Genomic DNA, 18,608 nt, shown 5'->3' on the forward strand with positions numbered 1-18,608 from the left:
TACTTCAAAGAAGTGAATAGTCATAAAAGAATATGGTATGTGTATTCCCTTCCCTAATGCTCCTTTAAAACCCCTCCACATTTCAGTAGATGTTTTCATGAACTACTGTGACATAAAAAAAATGATTTCTATTTTAAAAATAGTTATTGGAGAAGCTTAGTGGCTCAGTGGATAGAGCATCAGGCCTGGAGATCAGAGGTCCTAGGTTCAAATCTGCCCTCAGACACTTCCAAGCTGTGTGACTCTGGGCAAGTTAATTAAACCAAGTTGCCTTGCCCTTACCACTCTTCTGATTTGGAACTGATATTCCATATCAATTCTAAGACAGAAGGGTTTTTTAAAAAAGTTATTTCTATTCTTTTGAAGACACTGGAATTTAGTAGTTATCACCTGATAATCCGCACAGGAAAACTTTCCAATTACACTTTCCCACAATTATATTGTAAAGGAAAGCTAGCCAATTCACTTAAGAACAATGGTCAACCTTCCTAACCCTGTTAGATTTATTCATGAATCACTTTTATTTCATTAACAAAAACAATTAATACAAACTTTAAAAATGTCTTTACAAAACAGTTATTTTAAAAGAAAAATTAAAATGTTTATTCATTTTTTAAAATTAGTATTGGATGAATTAATCATTAGACAAATTACTCAAATGAATTGCTTTGAGGTGAACTGACCTACACTTCCTTTGTAGGTGCTAGCCTTTATTATTCAGGAGAAATATAACTGAAGGGAAAGGAAGCATATTTTTCATTTCAAGTAAAATAATAATAACTGGCAACTTATTATTATGACTATACAGTATTGAATAAGGGTAAGCCTAAAAGTAATAATAATAATCATCATCATCTTAAGATTATTCTCCACTATGAAGTCTCAGGTGTCTGACCAGAGCTGAACTATGCCTAAAGGTATTCCCACATTGATTACATTTATAAGGTTTCTCTCCAGTATGGATTCTCTGATGTCGAGTAAGGTGTACATGTAGGCTGAAGGCTTTCCCACATGCATTACATTCATATGGTTTCTCCCCTGTATGAGTTCTATGATGCTGAATAAGGTCTGAACTTCTAATAAAGGCTTTCCCACATTCAGTACATTCATAAGGTTTCTCTCCAGTGTGAATTCTTTGATGTTTAGTAAAAGATGACCTATCACAAAATGCTTTTCCACATTCACTACATTCATAGGGTTTTTCTCCAGTATGGATTCTCTGATGCTGAGTCAAGTGTGTACTCTGAATGAAGGTTTTCCCACATTCAATACATTTATAAGGTTTCTCTCCAGTATGAATTCTCTCATGTTGAGTACGATCTGTACTCTGACTAAAAGTTTTCCCACATTCATTACATTTATATGGTTTTTCTCCAGTATGAATTCTCTGATGTTGAGTAAGGTGTCCACGTAATCTAAAAGTCTTTCCACATTCATTACATTCATAGGGCTTTTCTCCAGTGTGAATCCTCTTATGGCGAGTAAGGCATATGCTCTGACTAAAGGCTTTCCCACATTCATTACACATATAGGGTTTTTCTCCAGTATGGACTCTTTGATGTTGCATAAGGAGTGCAGCTTTACTGAAAGCTTTTTCACAGTCATTACATTTATAAGGTTTCTCTCCAGTATGGACTCTTTGATGTTGAATAAGGAGTGCACCTTTACTGAAAGCCTTCTCACATTCATTACATTTATAAGGTTTCTCTCCAGTATGTACTACTTGATGCTGCCGGAGGAGTGCACTTTTAGTGAAAGTTTTGCCACATTCATTACATTCAAAAGGTTTCTTTGCTGTAGAGATTTTCTGATGTTTAATTAAGTGTGAATTACATTTGAAGGTTTTTTCATATATATCACATTCAGGATATCTCTCTTTTCTAGAAACACTCTCTTCTTTAACAAGGATTGAACTCAGACTATACACATTATACTGAAGGTCCCTCTTCACAGACAGCATTTTCTTCTGGGGAACCATCATTTGTCTCAGATATCTCTCTGGGATTCTTTGCTGTTTTCCATTTTGATCATAAGATTCCCAGGTTTGTCCTTGATTAGAGTAATAGAAAAAATTCCTTGCAAATCTTTCCATTATCATCTCCTGGGATGATTGCTGTTCAGAAAGAGTTTGCTTTGGAGTTGATGTGTTGATTTCAGTCATTGTCTCCCAATCTGAAAGAATGAAAAAAAAATGCAGTTATGCCCTTGTATAAGAATGAAAAATATGAAGTGAGAATAGAAGAGTGAAATGATGAGTGCATAGATAGTTTTTTTGAGAATTTTCAAAATTATTTTGTACTCCAGAGTAGAAGGGAAGGCAAAGTATAGTGAGAAGAGGACACAGATGGTTGGAAAGAGCTGATTCAGTGTGTACAATGAACATAGAAATGGATACAATTTCATCGAGGAAGATTAAAAGGTAAAAAAGATAAGAATAGGCTAAATAGTAGGTATTTATCTAGAGCTAAATATCAGTATTATGAGAGGCAGGCTAGGTTAGTGAAATGGAGGTCTCTGTGCTACAAGCATTAAAGGTTAGTCACAAAAAATATTTCCATGTCTGTGAGTAAAGACTCTTCTGCATTCCCAGCTTCCTTCAATTTCCTTAACCATAATTAGAGCCTATTTGTAGCCACAATGGTCTGCTCTTCATCTAAGTACAATCTTCCACATAGACCTAGAGAGGTTTAGGATTGCTTACATTCATAAGAACTTATAAAGGGGTTAGAAGCTAAACTGCTAGTGCCTTCCTATCTCTAAACTTCATTCTGTATCTGCTGGCTCCTTCCCTACCATCTACATATACACCCAAATTCTCACCAATCCTAATAGCTATCATTCTATAAATGTCATTCTCTTCTTATTTAAACTCATAGAATATGCTATGTTCACAGCCTCCATTTCTTCTCTCACTCTCTTCTACATCTTACTTACTGACTTACATCTCATCCAATTTTAACGGTTTAAAAAAAGTTATTAATCATTTGATTGCTAAATCTAATGGCCTTTTCTCAGATTACACCCATATAGATCTCTCTGTAGTACTTGATGCTTTATTATTTTTTCCTCCTGGCCACTTTTTCTTCTTTTGGCTCTTATGGCATTGCTTTCAATTTTCTTCCAACCTCTGTGACCTCTCTTTAGTCTCCTTTGCTGGTTCTCTGACCATGTCACACCCACTAACTGTTGGTGTTAGCTAAGGCTCTGTCTTGGAGCTTCTTCTCTTTTTCTATCTACACTTTCTCACTTAGCAACCTCAACAGCTTCTGTAGGGTCAACATCTTAACTATGTAAATGATTCCCAGATCTATGTATCCATTCCCAGTCTCTCTCCTCAAACTCTAGTCCATCATTGACATCTACCTACTGAACATTTCAACCTAGATGTTTAGTAGGCATCTCAAATTCATTATGTTCAAAACAAAATTCAGTATTTTACCCCCAACCCTTAACTCATGTTCCTTCCAAACTTTTATTTTACTTATTCATTCATTTCGTTCGTTCGTTTGTTTTAACCCTTAACTTCTGTGTATTGGCTCCTAGGTGGAAGAGTGGTAAGGGTGGGCAATGGGGGTCAAGTGACTTGCCCAGGGTCACACAGCTGGGAAATGTCTGAGGCCAGATTTGAACCTAGGACCTTCCCGTCTCTAGGCCTGACTGCTTCCAAACTTTTAATAACTGAAGATGCCACCATTCTTCTAGTCACTTGGGTTCAACTTTGGTGTCTTCTTCACCTTTTCACTCACTCCACATATCCATTCAGTTCCTAAATCTTGCTTCTGTCTCTACATCTCTTGATTTGCAGCCACCATCCTTATCAGCTCTTGTTTAGACTATTTGCAATAGTCTTCCATTCAGTATTTCTACCTCAAGCCTCTTTCCAACTTCAGTCTATTCTTAACATAACTGTCAAAGTGATTTTAATAAGGCATACATCTGTCTCTGTCATATCCTATTCAATAAACCCCAGGGGTTCCCTATTGCCTCTAAGATAAAATATTAGGTTTCTTCGTCTTGGCATTTAAGGCTCTTTATAATACGGTCCCTTACTATCTTTCCAGGATTCTTATATATTATTCCCTGGAAAGTAAGAACAAATGTTGTTGATTCATTGGTTGATTGGTATGTTCAAGATATTTAAGGGAGCGTATGCTAAGTAGCCCTAGTCTTTTCCATAGCTTGGAGGACTTTAAGGAGAATTTTGAAATCAATAGTTTCAAGATAACAACCTCTGCTGACTTTGTTATAATGACCCTATTCTGTGCCTAATTCTCCTTTTTCCTTACTTGGGAAGGTATCTCTTGGAATTTCTTCCTTTACCAGCCAAGGCTCTTCTCCTTGCTCCAACTGGGAGATCACATCAGGTTTGGAAATTTGATGCCCTACTCATAAAGAAAGACAAAAGACTTAGGTATTTGCTCAGAAAAAAAGAGTCATCCCAGAAAAAAATTTCAATCCCCATCTTCCTCAGGACCTTTGAAGGATAAAAATAACTATACCATCAAAGAGAGCAGAACGAAAGTGTCTATTTCATCCTCTACAAAACATCCTCTAAAAACCTTTCACTTAGAAAGACAGTACATTTTGTTTCTGTGACTAAAAGGTTAGAAATCTCTAATCATTGAGCCAGAAGTCCCTATCTACAGAAATACATCAGAGCCTCCTACCCTCATCTTTTAATAACTAAGGATATATTACATATGACTACATATGATACAGTAATGACTTTTGAGTCATACAGGAAAACTAAACTTACCCAATGAGACCAGATTCCTATAGTTCTCCAGCATTACATCCTTGTACAAGTACCTCTGACCAGGGTCCAGTTGCCTCCACTCTTCCTGAGTAAAGTCCACAGCCACATCCTTGAATGTTAATGATTCCTGAAAAGCCAAACAAATGCTGGTTCAAGTTTAGGATCACTGTCTTCCATTAAAGGTCATGTGAGTGGCCTTGAGGCAGAAGCAGGAATAGCAGAGGCAGTAAACAAGCTTATATATTCTGGTGAGAATCAGGGATTACTCTAACTTAATTTTTTACTTCCTACCATATAGGTAACACTTTCTAACTATATAAAAGGATATTTTAAAAAAGTATAAGATAGTCAGTATCTTTGAAGAATATATGTGGTACAGATAATGAGCAAATAATAGTTCAGAAAGAAATACTCCTGGATTTTGGTTGCAAGGGAAGACCTGTTCACAGAAAAATTACAGAACCTTAAAGTTGGAAGAGATCTTTCTTATAGGGTCACCTAGTGAATGAACACTTGCTACATCCTTCTCAAGTTGACCATGTTTGGTTATCCAACCTCTCTCTCATAATACTGCTCAATCCATTTTTTTTCCTCTCTAAAGATTAGAAAATTTTTCCTTCTACTGAACTACTTGCCTCCCAAGCAATCAACAAGTATTTATCTTATTTTTTTAACCCTTACCTCTGTCTTAGAATCAAAACTGTGTATTGGCTCCAAGACTTTTAGAAGAGTGGTAAAGGCTAGGCAATAGGGTGTTGAGTGATTTGCCCAGGTCACCCAGCTAGGAAGTGTCTGAGGCCAGGTTATAAACCAGGACCTCTTCTTTCCAGGCCCTTCTCTCAATCCACTAAGCCACTTTGCTGCCCCTAATCAACAAGTATTTTTTAAGGCTTTAAGTATTTTAAGCACAGTGATAAGCAATGGGTTGTTCATTCTCCATTTTTGAAGAGGACTAATGATATCACAGGTGATGTTTTGATCTGTGCATGAATTGGATTTAAGTGCGGTAAAATAGCATAAATTCATTAACCTCACTTTTTTTTCCAGTGTCATCAAGGTTCAGTGGCAAGCAACAGTCAGAAGACTGATGATGGCTAGAATACAGTGGATGACTTTTGTGTCTGATGTCTAATCAAGCTCTAAGGGTTCCACAGCACCGGCATCAGTCACCTTCGTGGCTGCTGGAACAAACTGTTCTCATCTTCCCATTCCACTGGAAGAAATCTTCACATGCTTGGGATAGATATCCCTCTAACTTATTGAGTTTGAGATCTATTGCTTACTTCAACTTGATTTAATCCATTTGCCAAGGCAGTTTTACAGGGTATGGTCACTGAACATGCTGTAGCTTCTTGGAGCTATAGGTGAGTTGGGTGAAAGGTGGACACCAAAGAGGGAGGAACAGCCCTGAAGAGAGCTTGGAAAGCCCTCACACTAGAGGGGATAGTCCCCTCTGAACACCCCATACTGCCCCAGTGAAACTCCTAAGGAAGCGCTTGGGAGAGAAGCCGACTCCTTCCCTACCTTGCTAACTCCTGACTCCCTTTACCAGGAGAAGTCTTTGTCTGTTTCATTGAATCTGGAAGATTTTTAACTTTTTATCATCTCAGCAGTATTCTGGCAGCATCCCACATCAGCTGATGGAAGTCTTTTTTGGGAAGGCCAGCCTATGTCCACATATTCACAGCTCTACTAGGAGTCTAGAAAAAGATTTCTAGCAAGTAAAGGAATGGGGGTACACGGTCTCCTGGATATCCCAAGTCTCTAGAGGAATCTCAGGTCAAAAAGAAAACATAAGGAATTCCTTGATCCTGGCCCCCAGGAATGCTGGTGGCAGAAGAAAGCTGGCTGGTCCTTGTACAATCAAAGAGACAATGGAAGAAACAAAGCATTCTCTGAGATACACATTTGCTTCTATTTTGGATGCATTTCCCCTAGTTTTATGATAAGGGTTTTAGCATGGATGTGTACCTTCTGTTTGCATATCTCAAACGTCACTAGATTCTCTGGGATATACAACTTACCCTCTGTTATGATCAGAGCCCTAATGTGTCATAAACAATTTTTACTTGTATGTCTACTCCAGATACCAAGGCATCTCACACAGGAATGTTACCTAATCCTCCTCAATTGTCCCCCTCTCCACCTTTCTTTGAGGTCATCTAATCTCTAATCCTGGACCCAAGGAGGCAGACTTCACCTGCACCTGCCTACGGGCCATTCACTCAAAAATTCCTGTTTTTAAAGATTCCTTGTAGCCTGGTAATTAATTCTTTAAGTGGGCACCATTCCGAATCAGATAATATCAAGCTCTCCCACAACACTAGGAGCTGTGAATTCCTCTGTTGCCACAATTGTTCTGTAAGCTTGAGTCCACTTCCTCTAGGATTCTAGGTACTTATGTAAGAATTTTTTCTAATTTCCCCATCAACCTGGTCCATTTTCTAGATATTTTGAAGAATTTGTGGAGGACAGCTCACTGCAATGCTTCCTACCATTATACCATTTTCACTCTACCCCCTTTGCTTTTTCTTTCTATCTTCAGTGGCTTGGCATTTTTCAAATGGTCTAATAAATACTTGTTGATTAATAGTCATATTTGGTTGATAATATTGATAGTTTTGCTGTACTCATTTTTTAATTCTTTGTTACAATGTATGATGCGGGGGAAGGGCAGCTGGGTGGCTCAGTGGATTGAAAGCTATGCCTGGAGGTGGGAGGTCCTAGGTTCAAATCTGGCCTCAGACACTTCCTATCTATGTGACCCTGGGCAAGTCACTTCACTCCCCATTGCCTATCCCTTACCACTCTTCTGCCTTGGAACCAATATACAGTATTGATTACAAGATGGAAGGTAAGGGTTTTAAAAAAATACCATGATTTGCTGGGTAGTAAAGAGAGTGAGGGATATATAAAAATAAAAAAGAATTTGAGGGGACTTCCTGGTTACATGACCAATAAGACAAAAGACTGGACATTTCCTCGCATCCTCACCAATCTCTCAAAACTTTCAAGAATAAGAATTATAAACAAAAGGTAAAGCAACTGAAACTAAGAAACCCAGAAGTTATAATTTGCTGAATAAACATCTCAAATAGGAATGTATTTAAGAGCAGGAGCTCAGCCTAGACAGTTACCCCACCCCACTTCAAGTGCTAAATAGGCTAGGGGAAGACAGACTAACTAATGTAAATTCTTACTTCTGTCTTAGAACTGATACTAAATACTGATTCTAAGACAGGAGGGAGGCCAGGGGTAGGCAATCAGGAGTAAATGACTTGCCCAGAGTCACATAGTTAGGAAGTATCTGAGGCTAGATTTGAACCCAGGTCCTCTAACTAATACAATGTTGAACTATGTTTGTGTAAGTGTCTGTGTGAAGAAGGGTGTCTATGTATATTTATAAGAAACCCACAGAGCAGATGTCTATGTACACATATGTGGGTGAAGAATATGAAGTGTATGCCTGTATGGAAAGAGACACCCCCACCACCACCCCCAGGGTGTCTCTGATGGGGAAAAGAAGAGATACTGTGGAATGTTAAAAGGTGAACTACTCCCAGGCTCCTGGGTTGGAACATTGGGGGATCAGGTTCCTTGATAAAAAACTCTGCTTGGATAGAGAAGCTCCAAGATAGGAAAAGGCCCTATTTTCACCCTCATACTAGAAAATGTAAGTGTAAAAAGTTTTTTTGACAAAATATTTATGAGTTAAAAAAGGACTGTGGTCACCAATTATAAAATATTAGCCCCTTAAGTCCAAATGACTGTTAGCAGCTTTATTTACAATAAGGTAGAGATATTAAAGTGAATGTAGGAAGAAGGTAGAGAATTGTCTAGACTACCACCCTAAATGCTGCTCCAGTGAAGTCCAGCTCAGCACCGGCAAGGGCTCCCTCAAGTCCTGATCTCTATGTGGAAGTAGTCTTGTGGTAGACTATGTGGTAGTCTTCAGCCAGAAGTTTACCAACACAAGCCTCTTCCTTTAGCCCAAGTCACTCACTCAGCAAGCCTTTCCAGTGCAGAATGCTCCAGTCAAGGACGAGTCTAGGGCAATGTGACTGCTTCCAAGAGTCTTCCTCCAGCTTGGTTCACCAACACAGAGTGAATGAATCAGTCCTTGGGCTTGGCCTTTTATACCCCCTTTTCTACATCACTTCCTATCTCTCCCCCTCTTCACAGGAACCAATTGCAGCCTTTCAATTTGCCTAGCACTGCCCAGGGGGTGGGGGCAGTATCCTTTGGAGGTGTGAGCTTTCTCTAGTAAGTGACTTGTGAACTTTCTTACTTACTGGCTAGCTAAGTGCTAAGTAGGGTCACTTCAAATTCTTGGCTGATTAACTTAAAATAGACAAAGGGAGAGTTAATTCTATCTTCACAGTCCCCCATGATTCTACTGGGAGATGAATATGTTGAAATATCCCAGATTTACATACCTACTCTCCCCAATGAAGCATTTCAAATATCCAGCTTATACCTCTAAAGATTTTTTAGTTAGAGGTGCATACAATATTGCACTGTCTAAGAGGAAGTTACAATAGTCAGAGATAAGAGGGAAATAGAGAGAGCAAAACCAATGATTCCTAGATGCATTGACAAAAAGCCAATGAGGTTTGAGGAAGCAGGTGTTTGACAATGCCAGGCTCTGGACTCCTCCCCCGTGCCAGATTCAGACAAATACCTAAATTTGGCTGACATTTTGGCTTCCCTGTCCCTGAGACAAGATAAAAATCAGACCAGGGAATAACATATTTTGCTGTTTACTTCAAAATTTAGTCCCTTTTCTTCCCTTATAGCATGGTAATTTTCTGTAGTCCTGGCTCCTGATTGGGCAAGTGCTATATTGTTGAAATTGTCCTACAGACTTGTAGGATATAAATTACTTTAATTGGGCCCTGATTTAAGAACCTGCTATGGATTTATTCTTGCTTACTCAAAATTTTTATACACATAGATTTTTATTTTTTCTCAAAACTTAATTTTTCTCTTATTTTCTCTTTTTTATTTTTTTTTTTTATGTTTTTGGTTTTTCTTTTGATAATTGATTCATATACTCCATAACTCAACCATGTATCCTGAGTTGATCTGGGTGCTGGTCAACACCCACCTCAGGGGGGATTGTATCATTTTTTTTTTTTTTTGCAAAATCCAAGATTTAAATTTTTGAGAGAAATTTCAAGAAAAGAGGCTTGCTAACTCTTCGAATCAAGAAAGTGAACTGTTTGGAGAAAGTGCCATAAAGAAGCCTGCAGAAACCACACACTACATGAGATCATAAGTGCAGTAAATGCTTTTTAGCTTTTTTTATAACCATAATAGGCTCATCTTCAAAGGAAGGAGTATTTTGCTTGAATCTCTCAATGTCTTGTGGAGAGAAAGTTGTATGATGTCTAATGTTTACTAAGTTCTCCAATTTATTATAAGTGGGGACTTCCGTTAGGCCTTTAATTGAATTGTCTTTGATTACTGTTACTTGGCTCAATGTTTGGGTTGCAATGGAGTAGGGGGGGCAGTGAGGAGGAGTGGTAGGGGCAGGGGGAGAAATGGTTTGGGGAAGAGGAGGGAGAGAGATAGGTCAGGTAGGGATGGTTTGGGTGGAACTAGAGATGAGAAGGGGTTGAATAGGGTGAGGGAAGGGTTGAACTGGACAGGAAATGTGTTGGACCAGACAAGGCAGAGACTGAGTAGGCTTAGATGGTAAGGTAGTGTAGGGAGATGAATCTTTCTTCTGAATTTTGAGGTTACTCAGCATTTTCCAGTTTTTTCTTGAGGAGGAATAGATAAACTGCAAGGTATCCTACTAGTATAAGCACACCCAGGAACAGTGCTAAATAAAGCTAATGTGAAATGTTCTCTGGGACCAGGAGCCATTTTAGATAGACAAGAAGCAACATTTTCACAATTTGGGCTATTCTATTCAGTATCATACTCAGTCACCTATTTATTTTTCAATCTAATTACTAGATTGCTTGCAATTCTACTTTGTCAGTCAGTTGCACTACCCTACTAGTATTAGCAAGAGCCTCACAAGGCTAGTGGGCAGGGTCTTCTAGAGGCTTTAGAGAAAAAAAATTTGGTGTAAGTACAGGTATGCCCTAATTAACTAGCCTTAACTAAGAGGGTGTTTAAGAGTTTTTTACTCTCTCCTACCTCCTAGAGGTAAAAACACCAGCTTCTACCACATGCTTCTACCATGTGGGCAGGAAGTCATTTCTCTGAGCTGGCCTGGTGGGGGGGGAGTAAGGGAGCATCAAAAAAAGGCTTTGATGGATTGCTGGGATTTTGCCCTAAATGGGCTCTGAAAGACTTTCAGGTTCAAAGGATCAGTTTAAGTTATTTTGCTGCTGTTTCCTTTGACTGCTCTCCCTAGTATTCCACTTCCCACACTTAAGCTAATGTTAGAGACATGGGGGTTCAGGAAAACTCTTAAAGAGCAGACTTCCAGGAGCAAGGTAAAACTAAACTTTGTTAATTTTGCTTTATTATTCATTATTATAATAATTAGCACCTTCTAATAACAAAATGGGCTACTCCCAAATTCTGAGCTGAGAGATGGTAGCTTGTGGGGGGCAGGGTTGCTTCCCCTGGAGGCAAAGAATCAGGAGGGTGAAAGCCTCAAGGAGGCTAGCTGTTGTTAACAAAAACACAGCTACTATTCAGCTGTTTTAACTTAAAAGGGGGGAAGAGAAGAAAAAAATATTTAGAATTTACTCTTGGAACAGGAAACAGATCAACAGCTATAGGTTATATAGGTTATAAATAGACAAGGGTTATCTTGCCCTTGTCTATTTCAAAACTGCTCTACAAATTTAGAGTGGAATAAAAACTCTGAGCTCCAGAATTTGCTACTAACAGACCGACTTAAGGATAGTTTAATTAGGAATATAAGGGTACTTTTTTCCAACTTCATGGCTAGCCAATTAATTGTAAGGGTAAAAAATTGGTTAGACAAAATATTTGAATTAAAAAAAGGATTGTGGTCACCAATTATAAAATATTAGCCCTTAAGTCTAAATGACTGTCAGCAGCTTTATTTACAATAAGGTAGAGATATTAAAGTGAATGTAGTAAGAAGGTAGAGTAATTGTCTAGCCTACCACCCTAAGTGCTGCTCCAGTGAAATCCAGCTCAGTACTGTAAGGGCTAGCTAAGTGCTAAATAGGGGCACTTTAAATTCTTGGTTGATTAACTTAAAATAGACAAAGGGAGAGTTAATTCTATCTTCACAAAATGGAATTTCAGGGTAAAGAAAAGAAACCTCTAACTCACCTGGGATCTGGCTGCCAGAAGCACAGAAGTCATTTCTAGTTCATCAAGGGTCAGAAGTTGGGCAACAGCAGATTTTTGAGAAGGAAGAGCTGTGGAAGAGAAAGGAGCTCTGAGGGAAGAGAAGCTTGCTTTGTGGTTTCCAAGATTCTCCACTCTACAAATGCCTAAGTGACAGGTAGGCATTAACACCTCCCCCCCCCCCTCCACCTTACAGAAGAATTAGGGGAAGTCAGAGGGATCCCATAAATGGCACCTTCCAAATCCCAGATCAGAGAAAGGGTCCAAAAATACCACTTTCTAGAACCTAGGCTCTATCCCTGTGGTCCAAGCTGGTTTTAGCAAGGTGTTTAGCTAATGCCTACAACTTCAACTAAAAACCATCTCTACAACAACCAGGCCCAAAAAGGTACAGTGCTGATAGTTTTTATTAAGGTGATCCTCACTCATTTTTAGAGCACCTATTTTAAAGCCAAAATATTTTGCTTCATGGTTCTTGCATAAGATTCAAAATCTCATATAACCTTCCATTTCTCTCCAACCCAAGTTCTGAGGAAAGGATCACTATTAATATATTGAAATACTCTGCCTTTGACTCCTTCCCAAAACCATTCCTAGATGAGTAAAGAATGGGAGTGTAAACATGACTAATATGGAAATGTTTAACACGATCACACATGTATAACCTATATCAAATTTCTTACTGCCTCAAGGAGGGAGGGGAAGGGAGGGAAGGAAAGTTAACATTTGGAACTCAAAGGTTTTTTAAATTAATGTTAAAATTGTTTTTACATACAACTGGGGGGGGGGGGGAATGGGTATCTAGTGAAAGGTATTCTTTAGCTTTCCCCCAGGAGCAAAGTGACCTAATTAAGCAATCATTCTAAAGGAAAGGCCAAATATTAGAAAAGTACTTTTCTGAAATACTGTAGTTTACTCTGGCAACCCATAGAGAATGCAATCTCCTTTCTAGTTAATCCACTCTTCCTTCCCTTCTCCTTTCTCACCTCTCTCCACAGGCATTTGGGTCAGATCTGCCAAGATCACCCACTCTTCAGGGGTATCTGGATATCTAATATCACCCTGGTCCAATTTACTCAAACAGGATGATCAGGAAATGTTTAAGCATCAGCCTCTCCAGCATCTGCTGCTTCCTAAATGTCTGGCTACAGGTCTCCTGTTTGTGTCTGCTTCTGGAACACTTCCGGACCAATCAGATCACTCAGAAGGAAAGTCACTTTATCTGGAAACTTCACTCTGGAGCTGAGATCTCTTAGCTCCTCAGTAGAGAATCCTCCTGCTGGTATTCCAGGCCAGACACTGGCAGTTATTTTGCAAGGCTGCTAAGGGGGAGAAGATACAATCAAGAGACAGAATTCAATACCCTCAAGTCACAGTCTGAGGCTGGAAGAGTACTGGAAAGATAGCCAGAGGACCAGATATACAAATGAGCATGTGATGATTTGCATTCATTAAACAAAGATCTAATTCAATTCAATTCAGCAAGCATTTAAGAAACAGGATACAAAGACAAACCAAAAAAAAAAAATACCCTGCCCTCAAGGAACCTCTCTTCTTGGCTGAGGTGATATAAGTATAGGGATAAATAAATAAAAGGTAATTTGGGGATGGAAAGATTTTAACCATATTAGAGGATCTAATGAGTACCCACTGTTTTCAAAGGAACCCAAGGCAGCCACTGTGGAGGATACAAGGATGAAAAAAATCAGGCATCTGACCTCGAGGCATAAAATGTTAGCCCAGTGATAGGCAAACTATGGCCTGCAGGCATAAAATGTTCTATCCCGCCATGCCACAAGTTATTCCTAATCTGATGAATACAATGAGTAGGATACAATACAATGAAACTTAGAAAGAGTTGCCTTAGAAACAGACTGACAGATGAGCATTTCCTTTCCTTTGGCCCCCTCTTTAAAAAGTTTGCCCATCACCGTGTTAGACAGTACTTGACACTATGATCACACAGCCCAAAAAGAAGTCCTTCAGAGGACCCTGAAAGTTGTACACATGCCACAGACAAGACATATCCTATGGATTCTTCACATACATACACACAGGGGAGCTCTCTCCACACAAACACACGCTTACAAGCTTCTTTTCACACACACAGAAACACTTCAGGTTCTTCAAAAACCCAGACATGATATGGGCTCTTCATTCACACACAGACCTAGACACACACAGATGCTCTATGGATTCATATCACAGGCACATATACTGTGGACTTTTCACACACACATACACACACACACACACACACACACACACACTTCACGCAGCACGGGTTCATTTCACAGACACACATAGTTCTTTGGATACTGTGGGTTTTTCACATAAACAGTACTTACATATTATGTAAGTCTCTCACATATTATATATATATACACACATACACAACTTTTTGGGCTCTTCCCACACACTAGGCATACAAACTGCAGGTTCTTTGTGCATACCAAATACATACATACAGATAAGCTTTAGGTTTGTCAACAGGGTTTTTTGGGAGCCCCTAATTTGCCAGTCCCATGAGAACTCACCCCAAGGGAAGTCCCAGACTCACTCATTTCAGACTAAACAATAGACCTTAAAGTACATGATGAGCCCCGACTTAGGTGGGGTTAGTAGACCTCATCAAATGTTAAGTACCCTTTTAGTCTTAGAAGTTTCCCCCACTGTAGCCAGAGACTGGTTCCCAAGAAGACCAACACCTGTGCAGGAACCATCCTTTTAGTATTCATTGTAGTAGAACACTCCCAGATACCCTAGCCCTTGGCTATGGCCTCTTTCCCAAGCTTGCTTAAAACCTGTCAGTGTAGGTTTGATGTCCCGAGTTCCCCAAAGGGTATATAAGATCTCTATGTTCTATTATTCTTTGGAGAATCTTCTAGTGCCTTGATTCTCCCAGAGACACAGTCCCCAGATACTCAGGGTTTTGACTCTGTAGTATTTGGCTCTTGGCTCTTGGCTCTGTGTAGTAGCCAATTATTATGGACCTATCTCTCTTCTGATTAAAGACTTGGTTTTCCTGACTACTTTTAGTAGTTGTGTTTTTCCAAGTTAACAAGTTCCTCCAAAAGACTCACATAGAGATACACTACAAGTTTTTCATATATACAGGTACACAAACACTTTGGATTATTCATATCGACCACACACGTTTTTCCCAGACATGCAGAGATGCATTATGACCATGCATAGAGACATATTCAGATTTCTTCACACAGACACACACATTGTAGGTTCCCATATATAAAAACCCACCCCAGGCTTACAGAGACTTCTTACATGGGTGCTTCCCTCAGAGACAGAAATTTAATGTGAATAATTCCCATACATATACATACATACACACACACATATATATAAATAACACCTTGGGACTTTCACATGCAGACACAATGAATCCTTTGCACATATGGAGACAACACTTTACACAAATAAGCAACTGTGAACACAGGATGGGGTTGAGGAGAAAGGGGAACAGAATATTTCATTCAGACACAAGCCCATTACAGTTTCCTCCTGCTAAAGGATCTCAGTACTGTGAAAGGAAATTCTTGGTTCTCTTTGTCTATTCTGAGTTTACACTTGAGAAAAGAGAATCCTTTGTCCTCTTTGCCTAGTTGGAATTAAAACTTTGGTTAACAATAACTTAAATACCCCTACTTAGTACCTTACTAGATTGTGAGAGGACAGGATTAACTCTCCTTTGTCTACTTTTGAATTAATCAACAAAAGTGAAAACATCCATACTTAACCCTAAAGTAAGGGAAACTCTTACTACAGTAGTTTACACCTCCAAAAGGAAGACACCCTTACTTAATCTTAAGTAAGTGAAGTCTGCAACCCAGTGCTAAACTGGGTGATAACTCAGAAACATGTGAATCCAAGCTGGGTGACAACTCAGAAACATGTGAACCCAAACTGAGTGACAACTCAGAAATGTGTGAATCCTAGAAGGAGAGTTAACACCTTTAGAGGAGACAAGTCAATCACACAGACACTGCTCCTGGGCAAGGCTGGACAACAGGATTGGCTCCCATGAAGAGAGGCAGGAACAGGAAACCACCATAAAAGCCACAAAATCCTTGGGCTGAGTAAGTCTCACAAGTTGATGGAGAGTGTTTCCTGGAGATAGTCTTCGAGGGAACTTCACTGGAGACTGTGGCTTGGATCATAGCTTCAACTTAGATTCTGACTCCTGGACTACTTTGTTGGGAGAGTGAAAAGAGCTGACTACTTTCCTAGTTTCCTAAGGGACTAGCCTTCCATCTTGGAGGAGGCCTCATAGTTACTCACTACTGACCTTCCTAACTGAGGACTAGTATAGGTATTTTCTCTAACCTCTTTCACATTTCTCTACTTTATTGTTTCCCTTCTATTTTGTAAATAAACTTCTGACTTGAGATAACTCTGGCAATCAAAGATACACACAGACATCCTGCAGTTTTCACACACAGACACATGGAGGGCACTTATCTTACTAAAGTACATGAAGACACACCATGAATTTTTCAGATAAAGACACACTCTGGCACACAAGAGGGTTCTTCACACAGATACCCACACACAGAGATAGCTACAGGTTTTTCATACACAGACATACTATAAGATCTTTACACACAGGTCCAAAGGAAGAGGAATGTCTTCCCATATGAACACATATACAAACTGTGGGTCCTTCCAATAAACATATACACACTAACATATACCCACATATTCTGAGTCCTTCCACACACACACTTTGAGTTCTTTCCCCTATTCACAAACATAGATACTTGGGGTTCTTCTCAAAGACAACATGGGGTGAGTGTCTCTCACACACAGATAGATTCTAAGGATACTCCGCATACAGAGACAAAATACAGGTTCTTACATACACTGTACATTCTTCACACATGCAGACAAGTTCTTCTCATACAGTCACAATGTGAGTTCTTCTCACCACATAGTATAGATTCTTTGAGATACACAGTGCAAATCCCCGTACCCAGTTTACATTCTTTGCATACAACCAGACCCAGTCCCTCTGTTTGGCCTTTAAAGTCCTTCATAAGGAAAACAGGTAACTTGGGAAAAGTTTTTATAGTAAGTTTTTCTGACAAAGGTTTCAATTCTCAAATATGTGGAGTCAAATTTCATGCACATAACCCTCTTCTGTCTTTATGCCCTTATGCCTTAGCAGTAGTCCCCTTGGGCCAGAATACACTCCTTCCTCACCCTCTTATCTCTCAGGAATTCCTTTACTTCTTTCAAGACCTAGCCCAAGTACCACCTTTTAAATGAAGTCTTTACTGATCCCCATCCCCACTCCCAAACAGCTATCTTCTTTCCCAAAACTACCTTGTATTCACACACACACACACACACTACACATCCACAATACATATGGACATATGTATACATATGCATATATACCTATACATGTGTAGGTACACACATTATTCCTATTATAATGTAAGCTCCTTGAGGGCAGGGTCTGTTTCACTTTTGACTCTATAATTCTAGCATACAATGCAGTATCTAGCACATGGTGAACACTTCATAAATGCTTGTTAGTGGCATTACACACACTATACTACACTTGTAGTTATACTACATAAACACACGCACGCAATGACATAGTACAGGTTCTTCACATACACAGCCCTAGTTCAGGTTTTTTGCATATAGACACAACTGTGGGTTAACAAACATTTGCAGAGCAGGTTCATATACAGTCACACACATTGAAGGTTCTCCACATATAAATACACAGACACACTGCAGGCTCACAGACAGCTGACATGGATAATTAAGGGCTATTCATGCATAAAGACAAACACATATAAGACCCAGAATCTATACAGACACAGACACAGATAAGCTATGGGTCCTTCTCCCATACAAAGAAACACAGACACAAGGCAAACTGTAAGCCCTGCACACAATAAAAAAGTGTGCGACGTCCTGTACACCCAGCCTGAAGGGTTTCAGTTATAACAAATCATGAAGATATTAAAGATGTATTCAAAAGCTGACTCTAATAAGCAAAATGCTCATGGACCAGACTCATGGATATATTTCTAATACTTCACATGACTGACTTCTGAATCCTTAAATTGGTTGGGTCTTAAATTTTATGGAACTTAGAAATCAAACCTCTACAGTTATCTGCAGTCTGAAAGCTAGCAGACAAGTTCAAAAGGTCCTTTGTAATGTCAAAGACTTACACTTGCATTTGGATAAGCTGGTGCCAGTGTGCCAGAAAGGAGATTTCACATGAGCCTCTTGCCTGGGTACCTGGCAGTGCTATTGTGTTACCATCTGTTCCTTTTGGTTGTCACTACTATGTTAAAACTTCTGATGTGCAGACTGATTGAAATCCTGCAACCCCCATTGCTACAATCCTTAATAAAATCAGTTCAGCTCATTCATGCTCTCTCTGACCTGTTGAGAAGCTGACAGGCTGACATGATCTTTGTGCCTCTTTGTGTGTTTCTTAAACTCATGTCCTTTCTCTCTTCATCTTGAACCCTTCCACCCATATTCTCCCAGCTCCTCGCTTCCCTTCTAAGTGCTTACA

General features: G+C 39.3%; 1 protein-coding gene across 1 annotated transcript in view; it reads right to left on the bottom strand.

Moving 5' to 3' along the window:
- Positions 1–862: 862 nt before the first annotated feature.
- Positions 863–18,608, bottom strand: part of LOC123237342 (zinc finger protein 208-like) — a 219,607-nt gene continuing 201,861 nt past the window's right edge. Inside the window, 1 exon segment of the mRNA XM_044664209.1 lies at positions 863–1,729. Coding sequence (XP_044520144.1) covers positions 863–1,729 — 867 coding nt within the window.

The sequence above is a fragment of the Gracilinanus agilis genome, chromosome 2, assembly GCF_016433145.1.
Source record: "Gracilinanus agilis isolate LMUSP501 chromosome 2, AgileGrace, whole genome shotgun sequence".
Taxonomy (NCBI): Eukaryota; Metazoa; Chordata; class Mammalia; order Didelphimorphia; family Didelphidae; genus Gracilinanus; species Gracilinanus agilis.